Source organism: Chiloscyllium plagiosum, chromosome 11 (assembly GCF_004010195.1).
Source record: "Chiloscyllium plagiosum isolate BGI_BamShark_2017 chromosome 11, ASM401019v2, whole genome shotgun sequence".
Taxonomy (NCBI): Eukaryota; Metazoa; Chordata; class Chondrichthyes; order Orectolobiformes; family Hemiscylliidae; genus Chiloscyllium; species Chiloscyllium plagiosum.
The window spans coordinates 12,420,125-12,432,988 of NC_057720.1; the positions used below are offsets into that span (position 1 = coordinate 12,420,125).

The following is a 12,864-nucleotide window of genomic DNA, read 5'->3' on the forward strand; positions in this document are numbered from 1 at the left end:
ACACAGAGGGTGGTGGGTGTCTGGAACACATTGCCAGCAGAGGTGGTAGGGGCAGGCATGGGCAGACTCATTTAAGATGCTTCTGGACAGATGCATGAGTAGGTAGGGAGTAGAGGGATACAGATGCTTAGGAATTGGGCGACAGGTTCAGACAGTAGATTTGATTGGCTCAGGCTTGGAGGGCCGAAGGGCCTGTTCCTGGGCTGTAAATTTTCTTTGTTCTTCTTTGTTCTTTCTTTGTAGTGTATCTACCTCTGAGCCAGTATACCTGGGATTGAAATCCCACCTTGTTCTCAGAAATGTGTAACAACATCTCTTAATGGAGTGATTGGAAGACACCATTACAAATGTAGAGGGCGATTCTGATGCAGTGGTAGTCTACAGTTCTGGTCGCCACATTACCAAAAGTATGTGGACGCTTTGGAGAGGGTGCAGAGAAGGTTTACGAGGATGTTGCCTGGTATGGAAGGTGCTAGCTATGAAGAGAGGTTGAGTAGGTTAGGTTTGTTTTCATTAGAAAAAAAGGAGATTGAGGGGGGACCTGATTGAGATTTACAAAACCATGAAGGGTATAGACAAGGTGGATAGAGACAAGCTTTTTCCCAGGGTGAAGGATTCAATAATGAGAGGTCATGCTTTCAAGGTGTGAGGTGAAAAGTTTAAAGGGGAATACACACAGCAAGTACTTCACACAGAGGGTGGTGGGTGTCTGGAATGCATTGCCAGCAGAGGTGGTAGAGGCAGGCATGGGCAGACTCATTTAAGATGCTTCTGGACAGATGCATGAGTAGGTAGGGAGTAGAGGGATACAGATGCTTAGGAATTGGGCGACAGGTTCAGACAGTAGATTTGATTGGCTCAGGCTTGGAGGGCCGAAGGGCCTGTTCCTGGGCTGTAAATTTTCTTTGTTCTTCTTTGTTCTTTCTTTGTAGTGTATCTACCTCTGAGCCAGTATACCTGGGATTGAAATCCCACCTTGTTCTCAGAATTGTGTAACAACATCTCTTAATGGAGTGATTGGAAAACATCATTACAAATGTAGAGGGCGATTCTGATGTAGTGGTAGTGTCCCTACCTCTGAGCCATGAGACACTGGTTGAAGTCCCACTTTCTTCCGGGTGAGTGTAACAACATCTCTGAACAGGTTGATTGGAAAAGGTCTACCTGACGAACATGCCAGACAGCAGGAAAGAGATGAATGTCCCACAGCGGGTCTCTCCCAGGCCAGTTGTGGCTGGGGATCTCCCACAGCTCCAGGGTCACTCTGTGAGGAAACCTGCAGGAGCTCCCAGTCACAACTGGCCTCTGTAGACACCCCATTGTGTTCCCGTCCCGGCCCTTTTCCCAAACAAAAAGGAAACACGGTCCAGAGGAGCATAATTTGACCTTTTAAGCACTTCTTTCGGGGAGAAACGCAATTTGGAAGGAATGCCGAAAAGTTTGCGTCAGTGGGGAGGTGGGGAAATGACGTTGTTGCTGTATGTTCTGGAAGGAGCTGGCGTTTTCCCAGGAGCCAGGCGGGGATGGGTTTTATATAGAGGCTGCTGCAGACAGTGAGCGAGTCAGTGACACAGAGAGAGAGAGTGAGCTGCTGCTGCTGCTGCCTGAACATTACAGTGTCTGTGTGGGTGCAACAAACAGCCAGCTCTAACCCCACCATCCTCCCTGTGCAGCCATGGGCAAGGACTATTACAGCATCCTGGGCTTGCAGAAAGGAGCTTCCGAGGAAGACATCAAGAAAGCTTATCGGAAACAAGCCCTGAGATGGCACCCGGACAAGAATAAAGCCGCGAACGCCGAGGAGAAGTTCAAAGAAGTGGCCGAAGCTTACGAGGTCCTGAGTGACCCCAAGAAGAGAGAGATCTATGACCAGTTTGGGGAGGAAGGTGAGTGTGGAATATTAAAACCAAAGCCACCGCCCTGTGTGGGGAATGAGAGGCCAGTCTGAAGGTGGAAGGGCTTGACACGAATGAGTTATTGCTGCATTCTCACCCCTCCACCACCCCGTTTGCTATTTCCTTCTCGCGGAGTTTACATATACACCCCCACACCCAGCAAGCTGTCAATCCAGGCACTGAAAGAACTTGCCTCCCCATCAAGGACAGCTTTACCGCTGCCGTTTTCCGAAGCGATCAGTCTCTGTCCTGCCTCCCACTTCATTGAAAAGCCCAGTCTGGGTTTTCTGATCTGGTATTCCCTCAACCTCTGGAGAATGTGAATGATAGAACAGGTTGGAAGGGGCTAAGTGGCCTTCTCTTCCTATGTAATGGCAGCAAGTCAGAGTTTCAGAGTGGCAGTGATCATAAATCCAAATACTCATGGGGTGCGGGGTGGGTGGCTGTGTGTCTTTGAATGTACTGCACTTTAAATAGAACGTTTCTTTGAACGAAATGGATATTCAATAGCTCCATGGATTTTGCAGCATGGACTGGGTCCCTAGGGCTCTTCATGCGTGCTCTGCTATTCAGTTGACTGTTTCAATCTGTAACTCCACTCTCAGGAATACTGTAGCACTGAAGGGGGCTGTTCTATTGTCAAATATGAGTGAGCTCTTTTGGAGAGGAATCTATTTTCTCCCACTCTTTCCCCACAACCCTGCACTTTTCTTCCACATCCTAATATGGGAGAGATGTTGGTGTTCATGATGGTTTCACTGGACCAGAAATCCAGACGCCCAGACTACTGGTCTGGGGGGAGGGGGGCATGGAGGGAGGAGGGGGGCATGGATACAAATGCCAGCATTGAGGGATATGGGCCAGGTGCTGGCAGGTGGGAATAGATTGGGTTGGGATATCTGATTGGCATGGACGAGTTGGACTGGAGGGTCTGTTTCCGTGCTGTACATCTCTGTGACTCTATGTCCATTGGTGGAGTTTAAATTCAAATTAAAAGATCATTGATTTTTGGCATCATCCACCCAGTTCGTATCAACACCATCCTTACCTGGTATGGTATACATGTGACTCCAGACCCACAGTAATGTGTTGACTCTGAAATGGCCTAGCAAACCATGCAGTGCAAGGATATTTGGGGGATGGGTGACAAATTCTGGCCTTTGATAAACAAAACAAAATATCATTTTATACTATTCCAACCAATCTTGCCCCACAATTCAGTTGGGTCATTGGTCTCTGCCCCATGGAGCCCCCTTTTTCCTGTATCTCCCAGTGCTCCTCTGTTATTTAAAGCTGTATCGATCTCAGTGAGTAGAATTCCAATTGACTTCCAAAGCTAACTTCCTCTTGTTAGTGAGGGTGTCAGGGGGTGTGTTTTGCCACAGGCCGGTAGTACGTGACCTTTAACAAGCACAGAGAACGCTGGAGACGCTCAGCAGATCTGTGGAGAGAGAAATGTTTACACGTCTGTTGTAACTCTTCAGAATTGGTAAATGTACTCCCTTTTCCTCATCCAGGGCTGAAAGGAGGAGCTGGTGGTCCCGATGAACAGGGAGGAACATTCCGCTACACCTTCCATGGAGACCCTCATGCCACCTTTGCAGCATTCTTTGGGGGTGCCAATCCTTTTGAGATGTTCTTCGGCAGGAGGATGGCAAATGGACACCAGGAAGAGGGCATGGATGTGGACTCTGACCCCTTTGCCCAGTTTTCAGGCTTCAGCATGAATGGCTTCCCGAGGGACAGGCATGGCGGAGGACTGATGGGACAGATGCGGCGCAGGCAAGACCCGCCCATCATCCATGAGCTGCGGGTGTCCCTCGAGGAGATCTTTAATGGCTCTACCAAGAGGATGAAGATCTCCAGGAAGCGGCTGAACCCGGATGGTAGGACCATCAGGATGGAGGACAAGATACTGACTATCGAAATTAAAAAGGGCTGGAAAGAGGGAACCAAAATCACATTCCCAAAAGAAGGGGACGAAACACCAAACACTATCCCAGCAGATGTGGTTTTTGTACTCAAAGACAAGCCTCACTCCCACTTTAAGAGAGATGGATCGAATATTATCTACAATGTCCGCGTCAGCCTGAGGGAGGTATGTCTACTTTTAGATCATTTTATTAAGTTTGTACTTAGTTTATCCAATAGACAGGAAAACGGAAATGAAACAATGGTTAAAATAAGAAATGATTTCCTCCATCCCTATAATAAGGCCTCTCTCTCAACCCTGAGATTACTTGGCTTCTCCAGTTCTGGCCTCTTTTGCATTTTCTAATCAACCTGTTCAGGGATGTTATTATATGTCTCTGGACTCGGTGGGTCTTGAACTTGGGTCTCCTGTCTCGGAGATAGAAACTCTACCGTTTTATCTCAAGGGCTCTATCTGGTCAACTTTTGATTTTTTTTGTAAACTATTACCTCAGGCTTCTTTTGAATCCCCAATTTTCACTGCCTTCAGCTGCTTTGAGGTTAAACCTCTCCACCTCTTCACTACTTAAACCTCTTCACCTCTGACTGAGCATTTGGTCTCCTGTACAGTTATCTGGTTTGGTGTCAGGTTTTGACTGAATGCTGCTGTGAAGCACCTTGGAATGTTCCAATTTTTTTTAATAAGCTATATGTAAATGAAAAGTTTGTTGTTCCTGTCAACAATTCCAGCGCCTTTTTATGAAAACCTGTTGGTGAGAAATGATCAAGGTCTTGGCCATCTACTCGTGCCCCTTGCCCCTCTGTGACCAGCTAGAGGACACTATGAGGATTGAACAGGCTGTCTCTCCAAACTGGAACCCAAAAGCAAGTATCCAGTCATGTTGATAATTCTCCCATTCATCTCTTGGTTAGTCAAAGGCCTATATTTGAAAATTCTCCTGAGTGATGTTCAGTGGCGCAAAAACAGACAGTTTTAGGGAGCTATAAATAATGAATACAAGTTGATTTTATTTTTGGAAATTTTTTTTATTATGACATACCAGTAGTTATAACCCTTCTCACAGCAGACCTGCTTTTATATCTGGCCTTCTCTGAACAGCTCATCTATAAATGAGTCATAGAGACCAGAATATCCTGAGATTGATATGACCAATTGTGCTGTACGAACTGGAGTAGTAATCAAGACATTTATGATCTTCAGGATTAGGAAGGGACACCAGGAATAATTTTTCAATTTTCTGCTTTGTTCAGAAATTTTTGCCTGTCTTGGTCATATACTGGCAGTTTGGATGTTGCTACATGTGATTTTCAGATTTGGAAATGTTCTATTATTGTAAGAGATCTGGGGAAGAGGTTACATTTACAGTTCAAGTAACAATGCATGTGCTAGGAAATAAAACAGACTTGATGCTGAATAAACCTTTGCCCAGCTTTCTCATGCTATTAATACATAAGGTAAAATTTGTCCAACATTCAAATTAAGACAGAAAAATAAAGAAGGTCAGCAACAGACTGTGTCACTCGGAGAGCAATGCTACAATATCAACAATGGGAGTTATAAATTTACAATGATCAAGGACTGAGGGAACATGCATTTTTTATAGTGCCTACTATCAGATGTCCTTAGCATGTTATGACTAATGAAGCACCTTTTATGTCGTTTCTGTAATGTAGGAACCATGACAGCCAATTGGTTCATAGCAGGATCCCAGGGACAACACTGAGTCAAACAGACGCTTCGGTCCAATCAGTCCATGCCAACTATAATCCCAAACTAAGCATAATTCCACCTACCTGCTCCTGGCCCATGTACCCCTAAAGCTTTCCTATTCATGTACTTATCCAAATGTCTTTTAAACATTGTAATTAGTTAGCTAATTTGATCGGATAGTTTTGTTGTTTTAATGGTTGTCAGTTTATGGATAAATATTGAACAGGAAAATCACACATTGTTATTGTGAGTTTTGACAATGTTTATGCCAAGGAAGTACCCCATCTACTAGCCAGGTGCTTACAATGTTATAGTAAATATATAACATTGGGGGAATCTTGCCTTCTCAAGAGGGCAGTGGAAACTTGGGTGCAGGATGGTACACCATGATGATCAGAATCGGAAAACCATAGGGAATTGGCTAAGCCCAACGAAAAGCTATCTTATCGGGGATGCCTACTAAGGATGAGAATCTGAGCATAATTGGCACAGTGGAATTGTTGACAATATAAAAAAAATGCCAAAGCAAGCACACTATCCAAAACATTTATAAATGAATGCTTGAGCCTCAGCTGGAGTATTGTGCCCAATTCTGGGCACCATGCTTTAGGAAGAATGTGAAAACCCTGGAAAGGATTCAAAGGAACTTCATAGAAATGACAACAAGGGATGAGGGATTTGGACGAACAAGAGAAGCTGGGTTTATTCTGCTGGGAGCAGAGAGGTGAAGAATAGATTTGATGGGGTTTTAAATTCTCAGAAGTTTTAAATCAATAAATAGGGCAAAATGTTTCCACTTATAGGATCAGAAATTAGCAGATGCAGATTTTGCAGTAATTTGAAAAAGGACTGTAATTAAGATGAACATTTATTATACACAACACAATGTTATGATCTGTATTGTATTGCCTAAAAGAGTGGCTTTTCAAAGTTAATTGGACAGGGAAAAATTCCAGAGTATGGGCTGAAGTGCAGGGGTCGTATGGCTAATTGAATAGTTCTTAAAAGATATTACAGACATTATGGACTGATTAGCATCAACAGTTGTCCAGTTCTGTTTGCTTGGAGCTGTTTCTTGCAGCACAGTAAGCATTTTAATTACAAGTTTTGAGATAGGCAATAAATGCTGGCCTTGCTAGCAATATCAATATCCTGTGAAATACTTTTTTAAAAAACAAGTATGATCTTTCGATGTGGTACAAAAAGATTTGCCAGAACCTTTACTGATCAAGTGAGGATCTGTAGTTCTGCACTGGAAATGCATGTGCAAAAACTCTGCTCGCAGATCTTTGACTGTGATTGAAATATTTGTGACTAAGAAGCTAACTATCCTCTTAGAAGTTTAAGTAAAGTTGATATTCCTTTCCACCTTATCTGTGACTGGCTCTGCAGACAGGAATTGGCTAAATGGTTGGGCAAATTGCTATAATCAGTCTTGATGAAGAATTCCTTCACATTTAGGGCGGCATGGTGGCTGAGTGGTTAGCACTGCTGCCTCACAGTGCCAGGGTCCCAGGTTCGATTCCAGCGTGGGCAACTGCCTGTGTGGAGTTTGCATATTCTCCCCATGTCTGTGTGAGGTTCCTCCGGGTGCTCCGGTTTCCTCCCACATTCCAAAGATGTGCAGGTCAGGTGAATTGGCCATGCTAAATTGTCTATAGTTGTTAGGTGCATTGGTCAGAGGGGGGTGGGTTACTTTTCGGAGGGTCGGTGTGGAGTTGTTGGGCCAAAGGTCCTGTTTCCACACTGTAGGGAATCTAATCTAAATTTGTGAAAACCATATGGGACTTGCATATAGCTAGCAATACTCATGTTCATTTGACATTGTTAGCTGATTCAGCAATGTACCATATGTCAAAGCCATAGGCATCTGATCCTCAGCAATGTGTCATGGGGATTTAGACTCACCATAGGTTCAGTGAATGTTGATTCACGAAATGATGAACATAGCAAATCATGCAATCAATCAGTTTCAACAACATCATGTATGCCATCAGGGATGCCCATGGTGTTGCCATGGAATCCCTACTTGGCTTACTCTTTGCAAGTATCCTTGTTGGGTTCCATGAGAAATGTAACCTTGTTGGAATGATACCTAACCATCTACCCCTTGCATATTTCTGATACGTAGGTGATGTACATCTGCTGTATTTGAATCAGCAGTTAGATTAAGAATTCCTTTGCAAGTTTTAACAGGCCTAATGCTGCACTCAAATTCACGTTTGAAGTGGTGTGGCTGAATAAGCTCCCTTTTCTCAATGTCCAAATTGAGAAACTGGCCAGAGAGCTCTTGATGACTGCCTGTAGATACATCGACATTTCTACGGTTCCATGTGTCGTAAAAGGAGTCTTTTTTTCAGGCAAATTCTGAAATAGGGTTGAATTGTTCACCATGCAGACTTAGTGTGGATATAGAACATGTCAAAATCATCATGGTGGACAACAGCAGTCCTGATCAAATCATTTCTTACTGTAGACTGTGCAAATTCATGAACGGCCCTAAGGTCCTGAAAAGTGCCCAGTCCATCTCCCAATTACCATGAAAGGATAGGTCATGTCAAATGTTTGAGCAACAGGTGAACAGCTGTTTTAAGCTGTACGTGCAGCACAAATGACGTTCACCACGAATAGAATGTTGTCATCAAGCCAAAATGCTTATCACAAATGAGCAATGTTGTATGTCAATTTTGACGCCAATGTGATGCCACATATGTGGACCATATGTCTGAACAACTGGTGGATCACATCCAACAAGCAAAGTACTGATTGTACCCAATTGGCCTGCACTTGCAAAACTCTCAACATATTACCCACTATAAGATGTGATTTGGCAATTGGACAATTACAATTTGCTGGATAGGCCTGAATATGCGAGGAATTACGCTGACAAATCAAGTTAGGATTATCAATTGGGCACACCGTGTGTATTGGGAGTGGTGTCTGTTCCAATTTGAACATTGGCTGGTTCATTCACTGACAATGACGTGAACACGCAAAGTCAACTTGCCTAGTTGAAAATTTAAATCAAGCCTGGCAGTCAGTCAGCGTTAAAGGTGCTTTCTTAAAGGTGAACACCCAACCAATCAGAGTATGTTTGCCAACCAATCAGCACTCTCCTCTCATGCTTGTAAATCTCCTTGAATTGATATTCTTGCAAACTGTCCTAATGAATGCAAGGCAAAAAGTTCACACAAAATGTCTTCTTTTTGGCAATATGACAAGTACTGCACAATGAACAGCAAGTTTAATTACAAATTTAAGTTTGATTAAGTTCAATTACTAACATTAATTCTTGTGTCCTTTATGAATGCTTTCAAAATAAAGGTTTAAAGAAAGTTTCAGTAATGTAATACCAAGTTGTCCAAAGACCTTTGCCCCAAAATATGGAAAAGGCTGGAATTGAGTCAGATTTTAAAACTCCATTACAATTCTCTCATTCTCCTGTTAATAACCTGGGAAGCAACTGAAAGTTATTGAGGGTGAAAGTCTCCAAGATCCAGTTCTCTGACTGACTGAACTAACTGATCTCAGCTGAGATGCCACACTGACCTCAGCACTCCTGACCTCAGCAAAGGAAATGAAAACACCTTGTAATTATTCAGTGTATGTAATCAGCCACACTACATCTAAACTTTTGTGTGTTCATGTGCAGCTTAGGCAAAACAGGATCAGGCTTAGCTGTAATGTCTTACTTATTAGAACATAGATAATAGGTAGCTCTGGAATGTTCTCTTCATCCCTCCCACCATCTGTTTAAGATGCATCTTAAAGCCGACCTCTTTGACCAAACAATTTGGTCACATTTCCCATTGCGTCCTCCAATGGCTCACTGACAATTTTACATGATGACACTTCTGTGAATTATTTAGGAAATTTTGCCAAGTTAACGGAACTATTGAAATGAAACTTCTTATTGTCGTTACCTGGAAATGTTGTGCACCCATGCTGCCTATATTTGTGGAAACCATCAGGGATATCTTGTGTAGATTCACTGCCGTTAATGCCTCTTGCTGGTAATAGTAAAAAATACCGAGACCATGTGGGAAAGGAGGCATACATAAGTGTTAGGCAGAGGCTAGGTTCTGTCTTAGTTAACAGTAGAGGTTTCATTACTTCGTAGCTAGTTATTATCTAAGATGAGACAGTCATGGCCAATTTAAAAGTACTGAGTAGTATAAGGAGAACCCTGCGCAACTCTGATTAGCTCCTTCCAGTAACAGTTCTTTACATCCTAATGGTTGAAACTTGTCTTCTGATGTCCCTTTTTGGGTACTAACTCTTTTGTACAACAGTTGCCACTTGAAATGGCTTGGGTGCCATCCAGCTGCAATGTAAGCCTCCTGTTCGGGATAGAGCTGTGACTGTGCCTGGGTACATGGTGTGCATATATTTCTCTCATGACATTAAGAAATTCAAACATTTTGACAGTGGACAGTCCGTGCACTTGATTCAATTTTAAAACCACTTTGACATTAACTTACCTAATGTCATCTATTTTGGTCTCACTTTGAGCATTGGAAACACCTGACGTCCAATTGCTACATTAATGACAGTCACTTTTACAAATTAACAACATTGTCAGAATTATTGGTTTAACAATCATAATTATAAACCAGAGGGTTGTGGAAGCTCATTTGTTGAGTATGTTTAAGACCGCGATTGATTGATGAATTTCTACATACCAATGACATTCAGAGGTGTGAGGAGAGCACGGGAAAATGACATTGAGATAGATGATCAGCCACGATCTGGAATGGTGGAGCAGGACCAAAAGGCTAAATGGCCAACTTCTGCTCCTGTGTTTCTGTCTTTGGTTCACTGCAGTATTAAACCTTCTGTTAGTGTACTTTATTAAACTGACTGACTTTCTCACAATAATTACCTCTTTCCTTTCCTTTTTATTGCCACTTTCCCCACAGGGGAACCAAGCTGACATACTGCAGTAATGATGGAGTGCTGCACTGTTAGAGGTGCTTTTTTTTTATGTGTCATGAAACTGAAGCCTTTGATCGTGGCATTGGATTTCCAAAAGTATTTAAGCTAACATACTCAATCAACCCCCATGGAAAAGGTCTTTCAGCCAGTCAGTCACTCATCTCATTGTTCTTTCTGGGATCTTGCTATGTGTAAAAGGAATGGCAAGGTGGGATTGTTCCAAGTCAGAGTGGCATTTGGCATGGAGCATAATTAGTGCTCCAGTGTATTTACTGCCCTTGTCCTGCTAAGTGGTAGAGGTTGGAAGGTTTTATTTAAGGCTTGTTAGGCCATCTCAGTAGGCAGTTAAGGATAAACAATTTTGCTGTGGGTTGGAGCTACTTTAATAGTGGTGTTGGGATTTGAACCTAGGGTACTAACCTGGGTATCTGGGTTACTAGTTCAATAATACCCTCACGTCACCATCTGGGTTCAGTATGAAGACTGGGCACACATGAGATCTAATGTGGCTGCCCCTCCGAGGAAAATTAATCAAATAAGGTAAAGCTACAATAGTGGCATGGTAGCTCAGTGGTTAGCACTGCTGCCTCCCAGCAGCAGTGACCTAGGTTCAATTCCACCATCTGGTGACTGTGTGGAGTTTGCACATTCTCCCTGTGTCTGCGTGGGTTTGCTCCGGTTTATTCCCACAATCCAAAGATTGAAGGTTAGGTGGGTTGACCAAGCTAACTTGCGCATAGCGTCCAAGCATGTGCAGGTTGATTGGGTTAGCCATGGGGGAAATACAGGGTTACAGGAATAGGGTAGGGAGGTGGGTCTGGGTGGGATGCTCTTTGGAGGATCAGTGTGGACTCTATGGGCCGAATGGCCTGCTTCCACACGGTGTGGATTCTACAAACAATGTCACAGCACCATCAGTATTCTTTCAACTAATTACATTTCCCTTTTGTCATTCCAGGCTTTATGTGGTTGTGTAGTACATGTGCCAACCATGGAAGGCAGATCGATCCCACTAGCAACTCAGGACGTGATCAAACCAGGATCAAGGAAGAGGATAAGCGGCAGAGGATTACCATTCCCTAAAAACCCAGACCGCCGAGGTGACCTGATTGTGGAATTTGAAGTAATTTTCCCAGACTTTATATCCACATCGTCCAAAGAAGTGCTGAAAAGACATTTACCCACATCGTAAATGTCAGGACTGGACTTCAGCAGAAGTGTCACTCCACTGTATATAGTGAACTAACTGCTTTGCAGTGTTGTGCTTGGGCCATGTGCGTGTTCTGGGAAGAAATATCAATGCATGTTTTGGGAGGTCTCTCAAACAGCAATAATCTTTTGCCGTGGTTCTTAAAGCAGAGACCGAAGCTTTTTACCATATCCTTTTCAGGGCAGTCGTTGACCTTTTGTACTTTTTTTATTTAGCAAATTGTTTTCTTTCCTCTCGTGTAAATATAAAATGCTGCCCAACAAACAGCAATTCGTATTCTTGGCAAAAGAGGAAATTGATACTCAGAGGCTGGTTCAAAGCTTACACTTGAGGACTAGCTCAAAGTAGAAATAGCCTGGGTTCAGATTGCAGTTTGCGATGTTCACCAAAAAGTGTGTTTTCACCAGATTAACACTCATTTATAAATATCGCACAAACTTTAAGAAGTTCAGCATCATGCAATTTGACTGTCTGTGTCTATGCACTGTTAAATTAATTCATTGTTATTTTGAACTCCACTGAGATTCTCTTGTGTGCATTTGGTGGACATGTAAAATCTTTCTGTGATGCCCACTCGAACTGTGAACAATGTCCAGTGTTGTAATTGATTTTCTTTATTCCCCATCCCAATGTGGATGGTGTTTGCAAGGATCACTGAGTGACGAAGCATTAGAATGAAGTACTGTTGTTATAGTTATGTTGGAAGAGGAGGTAGCTATTTGGGGTGATTAACTGCATTGGAGCAACGTCAGGGTACTGGCTCACATCCAATTTTATTTGTAGCTTCACAAAGACAGTAACAGAAGTGGTCAAACAAAAGTAACAGTATTTATTAAAATCTAAAATCAAAATGTTTTTGCTCCTTGTATGATAAAATGTACTGTTTGAACAATAATGCTTTTATTTTGTTAAAATGATAAATACATGAACAAAGTTAACACCTGACATCCAGTGTCTTGTCTGTTTTTGTTAGTGTGTTGTCCAGTGATGTTAGACAATGGTTTTCATTCTGTTTCTCAAGATATTAAATGTAGACTTTGCTGAACTGAAGGTTAATGCACGTCAGTAAGGTCAGGAATGACGAGCGGACAGAATTTAATGAGCATTACAGGACAGACTTTTGGATGAGCTTAAGTTTATTAAAGGTCAATAGTGCAATCTACTTAGCAGGTTGCAAATAA

General features: G+C 42.7%; 1 protein-coding gene across 1 annotated transcript; it reads left to right on the plus strand.

The window, feature by feature from the left end:
- The first annotated feature begins 1,497 nt into the window (after nt 1-1,497).
- On the plus strand, nt 1,498-12,623 carry dnajb4 (DnaJ heat shock protein family (Hsp40) member B4). Its single transcript, XM_043698702.1, has 3 exons — nt 1,498-1,886; nt 3,413-3,993; nt 11,432-12,623. The coding sequence occupies exons 1-3, from the start codon at nt 1,676-1,678 to the stop codon at nt 11,663-11,665; spliced, it is 1,026 nt and encodes a 341-aa protein (XP_043554637.1). The 5' UTR covers nt 1,498-1,675; the 3' UTR covers nt 11,666-12,623.
- Nucleotides 12,624-12,864: the final 241 nt, after the last annotated feature.